Source organism: Tyto alba, unplaced genomic scaffold (genome assembly GCF_018691265.1).
Source record: "Tyto alba isolate M040663 unplaced genomic scaffold, T.alba_DEE_v4.0 Super-Scaffold_49, whole genome shotgun sequence".
Lineage (NCBI taxonomy): Eukaryota > Metazoa > Chordata > Aves > Strigiformes > Tytonidae > Tyto > Tyto alba.
In genome coordinates, this window is record NW_024881325.1 from 2,842,590 (window position 1) to 2,859,928 (window position 17,339).

Consider the following 17,339-nt stretch of genomic DNA (forward strand, 5'->3'; position numbering starts at 1 on the left):
ACTCTCCCAGCACGTGAGGGGTTTTTTGGTTGGTTGGTGTTTTTTTTGGTTTTGTTTTGTTTTGTTTTTTTGGTGGTGGTGGTGGTTTTGTTTTGTTTTGTTTTGTTTTTTTCCAAGACCACTTATGAGAATATTGCTGCTTACACTTCAAGGTAATGTTTATAAAAACTGGGAAACTGTACAAGTGTTAGGAGGACATAACTCTGAAAAACTCTGGGGTAGGCAATTACCTGCCACTCAGTACAGAAACATCAACTGGGTCAGGCAGAAAGATATCCAGGTGATGGTAGTGACCTTGCTGTGGATTAATCAGGGGGCTTTGGAAAGCAGGTACACAGCATGTGAAGAATAGCAATGGCAAACAAAAAGAAAACACAAATAAATGAAAAGTGCAATGGCACCAACCTAGCATACTGGTCTTGCAAAACTCAGTGCACATCCCAAGTTTGCTGACTTCAGCAGGAAGTGAAATTTCTTGGTGCTCACCTTCACCTGTTTGGTAGAAAACAAGCTGACACATTTTCTAAAACAAAAGGCTTTTAGAATGGTTTTTCATGTTTTCATGTTCCACAAGGGAAGCAATATATCTGATGTTGTACTTATCTGGGAATGAGGTTCTACAGCCAAAATGAAAATCTGATTTAAACAATACTTGCTTTCTTGTGTAGTATGGAAATGGCTTCATGTACAGAGAGGCTGGATGACTGGAAATAGTTAGGGTCACATTTAGCTTTTGTTAGCTCTAGAAATGCTTCTTAGCTTTATATAAATCTGTGAAACTGTAAGTTTTTGTGGAGAATGGCAAGAAAGTTTATCTTCCCATCTCTACTCCTTTTAGTTGCTTGTAAGTATTTGCTCATTGTGATGTTCCTAGGTTTCATTAGTGAAATAAGCAAAACCTGAATTTGAGATAATTTCATCCAAGCCTATCAAAATGTATCCTTTTAAAGGTGTGTCACATTCCTTTCCAAATTGTGTCCTACATTCCACAATCTAGTATTTAAGTGATTTTTTTGAAATAACTTCTCTCTATTGTACCTGCTGAAATTGGATCTCTTTGAAGATTTAAATACAAATTTACAAACTTGATTGAGCCTTCAGGATTCCTCTCTCCGTATTTTCTTAATCAGTTCTGTCCATCCCTTGTCCTTCAATGCTTGCACCATCCACTGCACATTTGGGAGGAGGGGGGGAGAAGGAAATCTCCCTGTGATTTGTGTCTTGAGTTACCCTGTGTTAACAAAAGTTCCTGGAATAAATCATCTTTCATCAGAATAGTTTAGCAAAGTCTATATTCTGTCTTTTGGAAGAAATAGTTTCACATGAGCTTTTGACTCCTCCGAAAAGAGCAGGAAGAGGCAGATCACTTGATAAATATGTGGCACTAAGTTGTTTAACTATTTCTTGCAGATATTAATGAATGTGTAACAGATACGCACACCTGCCAGCGGAGAGAACACTGCGTCAATACAATGGGATCATTCAAATGTCTTCAGGAACTGAGCTGTCAGCCAGGTTATGAACTTAAGGATGGAGAATGTGTTGGTAAGACAGGTGTTTTTCAGCTCATGCAATTGCCGTTACCAACAAGGAAAGGAAAGGGATTGCAAAGCATTTTATTGTTGCTGGTCTGTGATATCAGGGTTGTAACTAAAAAAGGCTGGTCATCATGGAAATGTTTGGTTTCATGAGCCCCTTCTGTACATTCATTTATTTTAAATACTTTCCAGCTATAGCTATAAATAATTTGGAAAATGCATGAAACCTTATGAATTAGGATTTACTGTGTTTTTAAGGGCTTAGAGAGAGATCTCACTGATGGAAGAATTCCTGTTATGTTCCTCTGGGTAGCTCTGCTTTTCTCTGAAGGGGCTGATACTGTTTGCCGTTGAACGCTGAATCACAGCCTGAGTGGATCATGGGGCTGACTCAGTCCAGCCCTTCCTGTATTTAGGAGGTCTGTCTGGATTTATTTATGTTTGGAATGGTCATGGGTTTAAGAAGTTATTCTTCATCTCCCCCTTCTTGGTCTATATCGAGGTCTAATGGAGAAGCTAACAGCAGGAGTCATAGCATAGCAGAAGTTGCTCTGCAGCACAGGAGTATGCAAGAGATACATGTACCCTGCCTTACAGGGCAGAAGTCAGTATTATTTACTCCTAAATTCTTTACCCAAAGAGTTTCCTGACAGCTGGAGTAAGAGATGCCTAAGGAAAGGACTTAGTTCTTGACATACAACATAAGGTTATAAAATAGAAATTACCAGAAATCTTGCTTTATATACAGCTGTCGTAAGTAAACCTTGGTTTACCTGAAGAGGCTGTTTGAGAATGTCTTGTTCTGTTGTCTGATTCTGTAGCATTTCTAACATTTATTGCTAATCTAAATTGCTTTCTAGTCTTAAAGTTAGATTATAATAGATTGTAAAATTAACAAATTGTTTCAAATTAGCCTTTAAATTAATGACTTATAAAAAAGACTAGAATTCCGGAACTACTCTGTGTAAAATTGCCTACAGATAACTATTGGACTTGCAGGGTTTTATGAAATACAGAGTTCCACAGTTTTTATTTGTCTCAGTCAACACATATGGTAGGAAGACTGTCTAGTACCTTCTGGGACACTGGTGATGTTCCCTGGAGACCTTAACATTTAAGTGAGGACTTAGGATAGAAAGAGAAGTGCCAGCAGTTCTGCCCTCTGCCTGGAGGAGTGGGGACTCCTCAGTTGTGGAGTTTCCTCCATTTGTCTTTATCTTCTAGTAAAGATGTTCATCATAGGGAGTGTTCTCAGGAACCAACGTATGTTAAAACAGCATTTGAAAACAGTCACAGGAACTGAATTTTGAACCTATTTATAGCTAAAGTCTGCTCCTAGGTGGGGTTTCTTCAACTGGAAAATGGAAGCAATGCCACTACAGCAGCTGATCTGTGCAGTTAGTCAACACATATCCATTGAGTGTAAATTTATAAATTTGAAACTTGGAGGAAGTGTTTTCAATGTGCCTAGAAAGCAAGCATTAAATTGGTGAACATAATTTGAGAAACAATTCCATATACATAATAAAAAATGAGAAAGCTGTGCTGAGCTCCAGCTGCAGAGTAAGAAGAAAAAGCTAAATTTGTTACTAATATGGCTACCTCTCATTCAGATTTTTTCAGAATAGTCTTAAGAGTTGGATAAGTGTTCTGTGTACATAAGTACATATACATATACACACGTGTCTGTGTACACAGTGAAATCCCAGCTCTGTTTAAATCAGGTGCCCTATTAGTATCAAATTCAGTGAAGGTAGGTTTCTACCTAGAATTCTTGAGGTATATAAGGAATAAGAGACCATTTTGCTTTTGAAAGAGTGTGGTACACATTTTATTATGTGTACCTTATCCCTAGTTTTAATTTGGGTCTTCAGGATTTTAAAACTGCAGATGTTTCAGTATTTGTGACTTACAATAGATGCTGTGAACAAGGCAGTAGGGACCTGAATCAAATTTGCTATGGGACCTGACAGATTTTGAAGCCTATGTTGAAATGGATGTCATAGAGCAAACACACCTAAATCTCAGATTTTCCATAGGCAATGTTGGGTGTCTGGTTTAAATAATGCTTAACTTCTTTTTGAGAAGTTAACTAGTTATGAAGACTACTGAATATTACAGCTTAACTAGTCACAACTTGGTGTTTTGATCTGATTAACAGATATTGATGAATGTGAGAGAGGAACTCATAGCTGTAAAGTAAACTTTGTTTGTCAGAATACGGAAGGATCATTCTACTGTGAGTCAAAGCAACGCTGCATGGATGGATTTTTACAAGACCCCGAGGGAAACTGTGTTGGTAAGTGTGACCAGCAATACGTTTGTAAGATGTGCAGCAGCACTGGCCAACTCATGTTCCTTTCAACCTGTCCAAGGGGTGTATATTGACCACATGTAGTTTTTCTCAAATACTGCTGTGCATTTACTTTAAACATTGCTGTCCTTTAAAAGATATGCATATCTGCATATTGAATTTGAAAGTGTTACTACAGCAGACCTTCATCAGCCCCAAAGATACTTTGCAGCACAATAAATTGAAATGAAGGTAAAGAAGTGACAACTGGAAGAAAACAGACCATAAAGGTTAAATAGCTCCTCTCACTATCTTAATTAATTTTCTTCACCAGATATTAATGAATGCACATCTCTCCCTGAGCCATGTAAACCAGGATTCAACTGCATCAATACTGTTGGGTCTTACACCTGCCAAAGGAATATGCTGACATGCAGCAGGGGCTACCACTCCAATGAGGAGGGAACCCGATGCATTGGTAAGGTCGGACTCCAGCATCTGGTCAGGTGCCCTCTCAGAAGAAAAAGTACATTTCAGTTTTAAAAGAGGTTTTGAGTTACCTCCAGATTCCTAAATGTATTTGAGGTATGAGAATTTGTTGTATGCATTTTCTGTCCAAGCAGCTCAGTGATTTGTTTGCACTACAGGATGCTGCACTGATGGCTGACTGCTGCATGGAGTTCCTATGGGTGACATTGGTTTTGACTGTGTATGGGATTTATTGGCTTCTGTTCTGGAATGAATGTGATTTAGTTACTTTTGAAACTTACACTGTTAGTAAAAACCATGGTCCTTTGCTATTTTTTACAGTATCTCACTCTAAGTTATATGATCTGAAGCCATGGGATGCTGCAAATGGGAATGACTGAGTTTGAGGACTCATGGGAGTAGTACTGAGAGAGTAGTTCTTTGTAGTGCCATGAATGGTGTTGCCCATTTACATCCAATTGTGTGCATGTTTAGGATAATTTGTTGCTTTCTTTGTGAAAAGAATGTTGAAATATTCATAGAGGCTAGCATGCAGCTTGATACTGATTTGTATTTGTTCCAATGTGTTTATGGAGTTACTGACTCAGAATAGCAGATTTCATCTCTTATTAGCATTTGTTCTGTAAACGAGCACACTAGGCACAAAGGAATTGAAAGCTTGGTCCTTGGTGCCCAAGACAGAGCTAGCTATGTATTTTTGAATTTTCTATGTTCTGTGTTACATAAAATAGGAAATCATAAAACAACTGCAGGGGGAAAAAAAAGAAATGACAAATCAGTATTTTGCTTAGTGATATTATCCTATATATATATTCCTACTTATGTTCCCGTTGAATAACTTTTGTGACACTACAGGTAGGCGGAAACTGTGTTGGTCACGACTAGCAACTTGTAGCAAAACATAATAGTATAGCTAGAAGATCCCATTTCCACATAAATTTCTGTGTGCTCCTCTTTGCTATGCTGTCTCTCTCTTCATGATTTTACCCCCAGGACTATCCAGACAATGCTTGGTCAGTGAGGAGGTGGGGAAGATTTGGAAGTAGCAGAAGGTGGGGACAGTTTATGTGTGTAGCTGGGGAAATGGAGAAAGCTTCCTCCCCTCTAGGGGGTTGTGTTTTGTAAATTTGGGGCAAAGTACTGCAGTATCATTTGCTGACTTGTTACTTGTTATATAGCAGCCCAAAATATTTTGCCTGTACAAAGGGAAGGTCCAAAAGTCCCATCTCTCTCAGTTGCTGTGAAGACATGGTTCTTCAGCTGGTTTTGATCAGTCCTGTTTCAGCAAAGTCAGCTGGGCTGGGTACATTTGCACCATCTGAAGTGTGGTGACCCTGAAATCGTTTCTAGTGTTACCACCATGCCAACATCTCCATGAATGCTATTTTTTTTTGCAAGTCAGCAGTCATGCCTGAGCAGCTCAAAGGTCCTGGCTGTAGTACTAATGGCCTTTGTTTTCAAGCCCTTCTAGTGGCTAGGGCAAATTATGTTCCTAAATTTCAAAGATTTATAGAAAGAATCCAGCTATTTTCCCAGAGTTGTACCTAAAAAAGAGTGAGTGTGTGTAAATATGTGACCGAGGAGAAAATTGCCATTATTCATACAGCATTTATGTCTTTAAAGCATGATGAGATAACACAGTGCACTGTCATTACTGATGATAATTTGTCTCTACATGATTGACAATGCTTTTAAGGAGCAGATATAAGGAAGCTTGCTAGTTTGATTTGGGGAAAACAAATCTTTGATGTAAATTGGTGATTTCCCTGTCTTTGCTGTGTGCACTCTGTTTGCAGCCTGTATCTTCTGGTATCTTTTTGTTATGACTTTCTCTCAGCAGGCAGAGAGCATGGAGAAGAAAAAAGAAAAGCATATGGTCCTAATTTCCCCTCCCTATGATAAAGACCAGTTTATTTAAGGCATTACAATAGCTAATTAGATTCCTGATTCAGATTGAATCACAGTAGTAAATACATCATCTGCACATGTTTCTCCAGCAGAACTATGCTTGTATGGCCATCTTCTTTGTTTAGAGGATTCATCTCTCTTTAAAATGTTCATTTTTTCTAATTTAGTAATTGAGTTCTTAAAATCTACCCCTTACATTTAACTGAAAACTACTGTAACTATTGTGAAATACAGCACACTTCTGACACTGTAATGCCCTAGAACTAATTGAAGTCTGAACGCAATGGAATGTATAATTTTGGATAAACTAATGAAATGCTTTCATAAGTGAATTCATTGCAAATAAAACTGCTACTTTACACATTTGTATCTGCATAAGAAACTTCCTTGTTTTAGTGCTACCTCTGACCTTAAAACGGGGAGACTGTTTTGGCAGAAATCTATGAGCTTGTCAGGAATTCCTTGCTTGGCGAGTGGCATTCCCTGCCATCCCTCACCCCAGTGCCAGCAGGGACTGTGTTGGTGGGAATCTGTGCTGAAACACCGAACAAAGTAATTGTTAGCACCTCTTATCAGGGTTGCTATAATATCTACTTTTCCAAATCCAAGTTTCTGTGATAAGTAACTTGCTCTCGCTTCCCTATCATTTTCTCAGCAAATAACTGCTTTACAGAGCACTCTCCAAGGCTGTTGTTTGATGGAGATCTGGCCAGGAACCCTTTGAATTGAAATAGTGCTCGAATTTATGACTTCAGATAGGGCAGTATGGAGAACCCCCGGCCTTAGACTACCATCCTAATTAATATTACATGAACAGGGATTTGGGCTGTAAAAGTAGTTGAAGATGTGAATAATAGAAAGGAATCAGGTTCTGATGGCTTAGGAAATGGCAGAACTCAAAATACTTGAAGAAATACAAGTTTCTGATGGTTAATCAGACTTTTTCATGCTTCTTGTCACAGATGGTAACAGGGATTTGTTAGATACTGATGAGCTATTTAGTCATGTTGCAAGTCTCGTAAATCAGTGTGTATTGAAAACTCTCATCTTCATCTGAGGATTTTTAAAATGAGATTGGAAGTGATACATGTGAGTGGAGAAGCAACTAATTTGTTGGTATTGGATTTTGGATGAGAGAACATGAGGAATATCAAAATCCGAGTAGATTGAGAAAAGAAAAAAGAGCAACATTGGGAAAGAGCAAAAGGTAGACAGCAGAAGCAAGATTGAAAGGGCAATTGGAGATGAAAATAGCAATTGCTTTAATTGAAGGGATGAGCAGAATTCCTGGCTAGTTCTTGTTTTGCTGTAAATGGCTTTCTGTGACTCATGTAATGGCAGAACATCAGAATGGGGTGTTTAAATGTCATGGTTTGATGAGAATCAAAATGTGTTTACATTGAAATGCAGAATATGCTGGGAAAACTCTATGCAGTTACAGTTACCATTTTCCCTTTTAAGATAATGTATTGCTTTTCAGAACTTTGACTTAGAGATATGTAAAGCTGACTCTGAGAAGAGTGTAGTGGGAAAAGCTGATATTTTTTGTTCTGTCCAGGGGCCAACCCTAATAGTTTCTATTGCTGTTATTTAATTAAATTGTTTTTTCTCTCTTTGCAAACTTTGTTTTTCAGCAAGCTGTATTTAAACTAATTGCTTTTTCTGGTTCTGCAGATGTGGATGAATGTCAAACTGGTGTACACCGTTGTGGCGAAGGGCAGATTTGTCATAATCTTCCTGGGGCTTATCGCTGTGACTGCAAAATGGGATATCAGTACGATGCATTCAGCAGAAGCTGCATTGGTATGTAAAGCGCAAGACGAGATGAAACGACTGATTGATTGAGCCTTGGACCTCAAGGCAGTATTTAGCACCATTGTAGTGTGCAGTTATTAGTTCTGCAATGCAGTGCCTCAAAAGATAATGGAATCACCTCCAAAGCAGCTGTTGCTCAGTGTGACCCGCCATGTAGAGCTCTGCCTCCCCACGCTGCGATCTCGGACCAGGTGCCCTTGGTTTAGTTTAGCTGCAGGTTATCAATTAAAGTCATCTGCACAGTGCTTCCTTACCGGCTATGCTTCTGCTGCTGTAGGAGTTTATCTTTCTGAAGATTTCACAACTTTTTTCATAAGAGACTATGATACAGCATTTTATGGGTTATTGCTGCTGTACACTGATTAGAGCACAAAGTCAGGCCGCATAAAAGCTGAGGTTGCAGCATTTCATGCTCTGCAAATCAATCTCTGAGACTTTTTAAAATATCCTCCTGCATCTTGTTTGATGCTTTTCTTTCTAAATTGATGGTATATTTGTTTGTTATGCTGGCAGATATAAATGAGTGCTGGAATTACCCTGGACGCCTGTGTCAGCACACATGTGAGAACACCCCTGGGTCCTACCATTGCACTTGTTCTTCTGGTTTCCGCTTGTCTTATGATGGGAAGCACTGTGAAGGTACCAGACATTTTTTTCCATGATGAATAAATTGCAGTGTGAACTAAGTGACTTTAGAGGAGTTGAGGTGAAATTTAAATACAGGAAACCCATGATTTATGTGTGCTCAAATCTGCAGATATTCAATCGAATGCTCAAACTGTCAGATGAGAGCAAACGAGTTTCTCTTCTTTCTTCCTTTCCCACACATACTTTTTTCCTTTCCTTCCAGGTGAGAGAAAAAGAGAAAATAGTGAAGTCAGAATAGGAGACTGTTCATTCAAATTTTAATAAAGATGAAACTTGGTAGTGAGGAAACTTGAAAAAATTTATTTTGAATGGAATGGAAATTATTTAAGTTGTCTGTGATATTTTTAAGACAGTGATTACATATTTATAATCAGCTATAATATATAAGGTCTGAAATGTGTATTTGCATGTCTACGTGTTTTCATTGGCATATATAGAAAAGAAATTCAGGTGCAACATCCTTATGCTTCGTGTCATTCTGCCTAGGAAGCAGAACCATTTTCTTGGGACAAACTAGTTCATCCTCTGACCAGAAGGATCTGGTAGCTCTTCTCAGAGGCAACAAATTGTGGAAGATACTGTTCTGAACTATTTGTGGCAATGTCTGTGGGTTTGTTTTTGGATACAGATGTGAATGAATGCGATACTAGTCCCTGCAGCCAGGAGTGTGCCAACGTCTATGGTTCCTATCAGTGTTACTGCAGGCAAGGTTTCCAGCTGGCAGAAGATGGGCATTCTTGTAAAGGTAAGGCTGCTGCTTTGTCAGGTCAAGGTAAGTGTGTGTATACTCTTATTTAAGAGACAGAGCTGTCTAACTCTCAGCAGCGCCTAATGCTGCATGTGATGCCTCAGGATGATTGGGAGTTACACCCCACTGCAGAATCTGCTGAAGGTAACTCCAGGTATTGGAAAATGCAGTTCACTTTCATGTCTCCTGCCTGGGGCTGGAATACACTTGTGTGACCATGGAACTGGTGAGGTTGTTTAATGGGGCTAGAGCTTATGACTGAAAAAATTAGAAGGGAAGATATTTTACCTGGACTGCATCAATGAAAGCCTCCGCTCAGCCATGGTTGAGTGAAGGTTTGCTCTTGCTCGTGGTGGGTGAATGAGGAGTAGCGTGATCAGAATGGAGAAAGGAAGGGTTTTACCTGTTTTCTTCAAGTGACCAATATGACACATTGTCGAGTCTCTATTTAAGAAACGGTGAAGAAGCCCATGTTCCTTCTAGCACAAGAAAGCCAACAGACTAATCCTAGAACCACAGATGTACTAGGGAGAGTTTTTCAAAGTCAGATATGCACCAGACTTGGTGTTTTCCATGAGTCGATACTACTTGTAACCAGTATTTTTGGGAGCAGTCTTTTGTTCAGAATTTCAGAAAGCACCTTTAGCAGTCCTAGAGCAATGTCAAACTTCCATGGTTGCATTCTTGTTTAAAAATATATTATAAATACATCAGATAAAAATTTCTTTGTGTTCTACACCCTCCCTTTTCAGATTTCTGTTTTTCTTTTATTCATATGTTTGTATTTGTGTTTTTTTTTCCCCAGATATCGATGAGTGCACACAGAGTGCGGGCATTCTTTGTACTTTTCGCTGCGTGAATGTTCCTGGTAGTTATCAGTGTGCTTGTCCTGAGCAGGGATATACCATGGCAGCAAATGGAAGAACCTGTCGAGGTAAAGAGGAGTTTAGGAACTGAAGGGATTATATCATGAAGCTTTAATCATTGGAATGATCTAAGCTGTTGTGGTTATTCAGTCAAGACTCTATGTTTTATATTAGTCACTGTTAAAAAGCCAGTGTTTGACAAAGTTGCCAAATGTTGGTATCTGCAATGTCAGCTTTTTCCCATGTTAGAAAAAAGTACTCCTGTCAACGTGAGCTAATTGTTTAAATGAATTTCGAAGGGAGCCGAATTCATCATTCCAGTTGGGACACTTGATTACTTGCATGAGCTGCATGTGCACATTGGCACAGCAGGAAGCGATCTGTTTTATCAGAGGTGCCAGGTGTAGAAATCTGTGGCTTCGTTATGAGTGGGAGTTTCCTGCCCCAGAAAACTGGGAGAGTGAATGTAGGAGCTGTAATGGGGACTTGGCCATCCGGAAGTCTGCCACCTAAGCTTAAATATGTTGGCGTTAGTAAGTGTTACTGTAAATTACGTGTATCCTCCCCGCACACCCCTTTTCTTCAGAATCATGGAAATGTCTTCTGGGTGTCTGGTGTCTTTTCATCTGGTGTGCAGCTGTCTGGTTTTGAAGTAAAAATCCCCCATTTCCAAAGGATGCTCTGACTGTGTAATGAAGATTGAAGATCTGATTACCTTTACGTACCCTACATGCATTCCTGCAGTCGGTTAGACTAACTACCAGGCATTTCCTGCTCTTAGTTTTTCAGGAACCCCTCACATAACTTTTGATTATGTATCTTCTTACGCTGAAATTCTCTTCTCAGTAGTGATGACACTGAATTTACACTGTGTAAATCATGAATGGCGTAAGCATACCTGTTCCTGACTTTGCAGCAGAGAAACAGACTGACAAAATATTTTTAAAATATTTTAAAAGATTTTTTAAAAATGTGGTCTTAGGTATGAATGCAGTTATATCCACGTGCATTTAAATTCTTACATAAAAGTCACCTTTAGAAAACTACAGCTATAACTCTCCTCAGGCTTTGTTTGTTTATTTTTTCCCTGCAAACTTTGAATGCTGGTGTGTCAGTTGCCACCTCTGCCAGCAGTAAGATTGGAGCTGAGGATGTGTTCCAGAGTTAATAGTGTGAGTCAGTGTGTTAATCGGCCAGCGCAGCTCTCCCCAGGCACCCAGTGAGCTCCAGGCGCTGGAGGTGAAGGAAAAAGGTTTGCCACGTGGACCTGTGGACTGCACCTGCGTTATTGGTGTGGTTGTGAAATCCTCCCTGCATGCCCACCCTGGGTGGAGAGGGTTCCTATGGCACAGACTAGCCCTGCTAGGCGAGCTACACAGTTAACAGTTGGAAAAGCTTTTCGAAGCACCTCTGCCACCTGGTGCACGCACCTTCCTTCGAGGGTGAAGCTGGTCTGCTTGCAGCACTCGGCATGTGCGCGATGGCTCCGTGCACGCTCAGTAAGCTGGCATTTAGTCAGGCGCTCGGGAGTAGCCCCTGGGTACGTGCCCTTTTTTTGAGCCTTGCAAGTTTGTAGTTACAGGTTTGGGCAGGCTTATGTATTGCGGTCTCTGTGAAAATGTGTTCAGAGAAGCGGTCTGAATTGGTGTCGGCTGCACTGAACTCAAGAAGATTATGTTGGTTTCCACCAGCTAAAGATCTGGCTCCAGTTGCTCATCATCTCCAGCTCTTAAGAGTTACTGGTGGTAGATTCTTTGTACCTTTTTTTTCAAACAGGCGAGCTGCATCTCATGTAATAGCATCTCAACATATGGATCTTTTTGGAGAAACTGCCTATGGTATTTTGCAGTACAGCCAAACTGGTGAAGTGAGTGCTTTCATGACAGTGATTGCAATATGGAAGAAATTTTCTTTTCACCTAGGGGCACTTCTGAGAATCAGCAAGGGATTTAATTTACTTTGATTCTCTCCTACTTCCTATTGTATACTTTTCTTTGCAAGACTTTTAAACCAGTCAGTTCAGTGTATGAGATCAGTTCTCATCCCAGGGGAATGGAGGGAGTGGGGGTTTATAGTTTTCCTCTAAGAATCTCTCTCCTCTGTGACAATTGGCAGAACTGCAGAGCCCTACATATTCCACATGGTTTGTCTGTTAGCATTTATTTCATTTTAAAGCCTCCGTGCGTTGTCTAGACATTTGGGAGTACACAATGTGACTGTGAGATCTTTGCCAGTATTTTCTGCTCAAGCTGGATCCTTGTTATTGCATCTGTTTTTCAGCATTTTAAGGTCCATGGCTTGGGCTTGTGCATATATATTATTTAGGTAACCACGTTTAAGTTCTAGGCCATGAAGTGTCTTTGAGCCTTAAGTGTTCTTTTTTGTCCTCTGCAACATTACTTCTCATTACGGGGCGATATTTATATTTAACTTAAATTTTCAAAAATGAGTGCCGTGTTCTAAAGTGTTGTTCTTAAGTTCCCATATTTCATAATAGTCTGGTGGAGCTTACATCTCCTGGACCATGCAGCTGTACAGCAGTGATTTCTTTGCTTTGTATTTGCCCCCCTGATTTAATCCAGAGCAACCTTCATGCAGAGATAAATTCTTCTCCTGGCACAGCCCAGCTTTCTCAATTCTCAAATAGTCAGTGAGAATGTTGTGTTGGCTTTTAACATAGGTTGGTTATATTCTGATGGGATTTGTTTATTCCCGAGGGATAGCTTTTGTCACAACAGGCTGTGAAAGACTAACGTGTAGGCAGATGTTGGGTGTCCCTCCAGTCATTTACTCTGGGGAGGGGAAGGCCCCTCTGCCGACTGGGTGATGAGGGGGATGTTTGCTTGGGGTATGTGGACATTTTACAGCCTTGTCAATGAAGAAGGAGCCAACGAGATCACACCCATGTTATGCAGGGGATGATCTATAGCAGTGGGCACCATTCATCAAGGACTGTCCCTCGTGCTCCAGTGCTTGCACGCAGCGTCTGCACCACGCACAAGTCCTTGCACACGCTCTGCTCTTTGAAACCAGTTAGGTGCTTCCCCCAGCTATGGGCCTTGTCACACGTGCACTGTGCTCACGTGCTGAACAGCGCATGAGCACCACGCTTGTTTAGAAACACCTCGCATGACATAGGCTAGCTCTAAGCATGGAACTGTGGTTCAGGGAGTACCTGTGAAGCTGTAAAAATTGACTCATCACTTTCAGGGAACTGTTTAAAAACTATTTTCAACCGTAAGAGCCGTGGAAGGCTTACACAGAAGCTGCGGAGATGGACAGGTTGGCTGGTCTGAGAAGGGTTCCACTGCCTTAGACTACCACCATCTAGTTATTTTGTTCTGTTTCATTTCAGCATAGTTTATGGCATTACTTACGACACATCTCTGACCCTCAGGAGCAAGGGAGAATATGACAATTCAGGCAATTCTGTCTCGATGTTCATGTCTGCTTTTTATTGCAGTGGGAAGTGGCAAGACAGGAGGATCTTGGTTTTTGAGAACATTTTTCCTTCTCATGTTTATTCTTTACTGAAAGTTAAACCCCATGTTGCATCAGATGTGTTTGGAATGAGAATATCTAGGCTCACAGGAGCGTGTCAGTGTTTTCAAAGTACAGGTAAAGAAGCAAGCTTCCCCTGGGGTAGAAGATCAGCCCTGGCCATGCGCTGGGTGGCTGCAAGTGGCCACTCTAGGCCTAACAAACAGCACGGAAAGGATCACAAGCTGCTTGCAGGGAAGAGTGGGTCCCCTTGTTTATTGTATACACTGCTGAGTGGTACTGTCATCTCCTTTAACTGATAACATCAAGGAGGGAAGTTTTTTTCCACAGAAGAAATACAAATTTTAGCAGAATTGAAATCAACGTGATTTACCCTGTGACTTCCAATGCCAGCAAGTGTCTGGGCACAGAGATGAACCTGACACACTGCACCTGAATGTGCATTTCACACCCCATGTGTTTTCTCCTGGGTTCTTGCAGTCCTGGTCTGCAAACAGCAGGCACAGGTTACTGAAGAGGCAACACACAGCAACTGAGCACTGAAGACAAGAGCCCTCAGCTTGCAGAGCCAAACCCACAGACTCCTCTTCTCATGCACACAGAGTCTCATAAGCATGTTACAGCCCATAAATTCTGATTACTTCATATTTTTTAACTTAAAGTGTCTTCCTCCTCATGTTTCTTCTTACTAGATATCGATGAATGTGCAATAGGAACCCATAACTGTTCAGCTGCAGAGACTTGCTATAACATCCAGGGCAGCTTCCGCTGCCTGTCCTTCGAGTGCCCTTCCAACTACAGAAAAGTCTCTGACATGTAAGTATCGCCGCCGCAACAAAACGAGCAGCCCAGTCCAGTGGCTGTGGGTGTTATGTAGTGCTTTAGTTTGTGGGTGGGTGAAAGCGCTCAGAGCTCTAATATGCTTCAGTACCTGGAGCACATAGACTTTCCCCATATAGAGTTTCTGTCCATTTTTTGCCTCTTCCTTCTTCCAAGCCTTCAGTCCCCCATTTGCCCTCCAGCTGCTGCTATAACAGCAGCCATCAGAGCTTGCAGCTCTAAAAGGGCTCTGTTTGTAATTAAGTTTTAAAAAAATAAGATCTTCCATGCTGCTTATATCATTGCAGTAGCTGCCAGGCTGCTCAGTGCACCACTTTTACAGTGGTTTTGGGGATCTCTGTTTAATATTCAGATTGCAGTTCCTCAGAGTGTGTTGAAACATTGAAGGGGAACAGGATGATGAGCTTGCCAGGCTACAGGGTTCTGGGAATGGCACGCTCCCCCAGCTCCTGGCTCCTCAGCAGCTGAGGCTCAGGAGCCCCAGAATCTCCCTACCAATTTCCTGCCTCGGTGGCTGCCGCTGCTTTGGGAAGCTATCTTTAGTTGCTTATGACTTAAGACATACTTTTCCTGCCTTATAGAACTAAACGGCTTTGCAAGTTGAGGAGCTTGTTTCCCATTCCCATGTTTTAGCTACCTTTTAAAGTGTTTTTGTTCTTATTTTATTGGAGCACTGTCCCAGGCTTGTGCTGTCAGTGGTGAATCACAAGCTCCTCTCCCAAGCTCTGTGCTGCTTGCAGCATGACTTTGGCTCTTTCCTCGTTTTGGAGATTCCCAACACAGCTCCCTGTGTCCATGATCTGTTTCTTACACCGTTGTACTCTGACAATCATACCATTTACAAATGCTTGATGGGCACTGTAAAAGCAGAACACGCAGCTGGCAATGCAGTTTGGGACTCCTGTTTGTCTAATACTTTTGCAATACTCTGAAACACGTATGTTTTTACCTGCTGTTACATGGACACTGAATGTGCTTCATTTCTCATCTCTTAGGAGGTGTGAACGAATCAGTTGTTTTAATTATCTGGACTGCCAGAATACTCCGGTGCGCATTACCTATTACCAGCTGAACTTCCAAACCAATATTGTGGTCCCAGCTCATATTTTCCGTATTGGACCATCGCCTGCCTATGCTGGAGACAACATAATCCTTACTATCAACAAGGGAAATGAAGAAAACTACTTCAGCACTCGAAGGCTGAACTCATACACGGGCATTGTCTATCTTCAGCGACAAGTGAAAGAGCCTAAAGACTTTTTGTTAGATGTTGAAATGAAACTGTGGCGTCAGGGAACATACACTACTTTTCTTGCCAAAATTTACATTTTCATCACAGCTCATGCGTACTGAAGCATGTATTGACATTGGATTTTATTGGTGCTATGCTCTTTAACTGTTCTACCAAAGCTTATTACTGTTGAATTGACATTTATTGTATCTAGCCTTTATATTATTTTTCTATCATTGCTTTAAACTTTTTTATTGGTTGTGTAAATTAAGTTAATTTTTATCTTTTGTTGTTGTTGTTGTTCTTATGCCATTCTTTACATCATCATTTGACAATGAACGAAGGAAGGGTTAGAAAGGCAGTACATACATTGTGTTAAATACTGGAACCTTTTTTTAGAAATTATTTTCAGGTTTAGTCACATCTGCAGAGTGTTGCACTAGAGAGGAAAGATGTTCACTTGGAAGTATCGATTTTTGCCACTACGGGAAAAAGCCTTGAGCAATTTCTCTTTATTACACAAACTTATGGTTTGGCTTAGCCACTGACTTCACTGAGGTTTCTCTGTGTTGAGATGCTGTGTCAAAGGCCGTATGTGTACACTGACAATTAGCTCACCTCATATTACCGGTTTATTTTCCTCCTTCCAACTTTCATAGTATGTTGCCTAAAAATATATATAAATAAAAAAAACACCAGTGAAAAAGCCTATGAATGAGTCTTGCTTTAGTAGGGCTACTCATGTGTTCAATATTTGCAAGACCAATGCCTTAAAGGAATGTCATGCTTTAGGGTAAAATCTCACATTGCCATTTTTAGTAGCTGTCTTTGTAGGTGCTGGGATTCCTCTCTAAACAAACTCATTCTATTTAGGTAGCTGTAAGTGGCAGATTAGATGCTTTATAATTCTTAAAGGAATGTCTAAGAGGAAATGGGGAAATAATCAATTACTGCTCCTTATTTTAAAGCTTGGGTGTGCCACTGAAGAATCGCTTGCAATTTTAAATAAACAAAAAGGGGAGTTGCTTCTCTTCTTCAGGAAAATTACTTCAGTTGTGTTACTAAATGACACAAAGGAAAATGCTAGTTAAAATTGGCAGGTTTTATTATGCCATTTAGAAAATAGCACAACCAAAGTTTTGAGCTAGATTTCCTTTAGTTCTGCAGGAAACTGGATGAGGTCCAAAGTTGAAGGCCAGATGTGGCAAAGCATAGTATAATCAAAGTATTTGTTAGAATTTAGAAATGAATATCAGGGCTTTTTTTATGGCTGATTGCTTTTTTTTTATCTCCCAAAAAAGCTCCAGTGCTGAAATTTTCTGAGCTCCCTTTGTTCCAGCTATAATTATTCTGCAAAATGTTTTAAAGGAAAAACATAGCTACAATATATTGATGTTTACTACACTGCATTTTAATAATCATAGAATCGTAGAATACCAGGCTGGAATGGACCTCAAGGATG

General features: G+C 40.4%; 1 protein-coding gene across 4 annotated transcripts in view; it reads left to right on the forward strand.

Moving 5' to 3' along the window:
* Positions 1-16,583, forward strand: part of FBLN2 (fibulin 2) — a 106,632-nt gene extending 90,049 nt beyond the window's left edge. For all 4 annotated transcript variants that reach the window (XM_042806984.1, XM_042806985.1, XM_032995816.2 and 1 more), the window contains exons 9-17: positions 1,411-1,545; positions 3,700-3,837; positions 4,166-4,309; positions 7,903-8,031; positions 8,557-8,682; positions 9,320-9,436; positions 10,245-10,373; positions 14,499-14,622; positions 15,642-16,583. In XM_042806984.1, the coding sequence (XP_042662918.1) occupies positions 1,411-1,545; positions 3,700-3,837; positions 4,166-4,309; positions 7,903-8,031; positions 8,557-8,682; positions 9,320-9,436; positions 10,245-10,373; positions 14,499-14,622; positions 15,642-15,999 (1,400 nt within the window). In that variant the 3' untranslated portion in view covers positions 16,000-16,583. The remainder of the gene's footprint in view (positions 1-1,410; positions 1,546-3,699; positions 3,838-4,165; positions 4,310-7,902; positions 8,032-8,556; positions 8,683-9,319; positions 9,437-10,244; positions 10,374-14,498; positions 14,623-15,641) is intronic.
* The last annotated feature ends 756 nt before the right edge of the window (positions 16,584-17,339 follow it).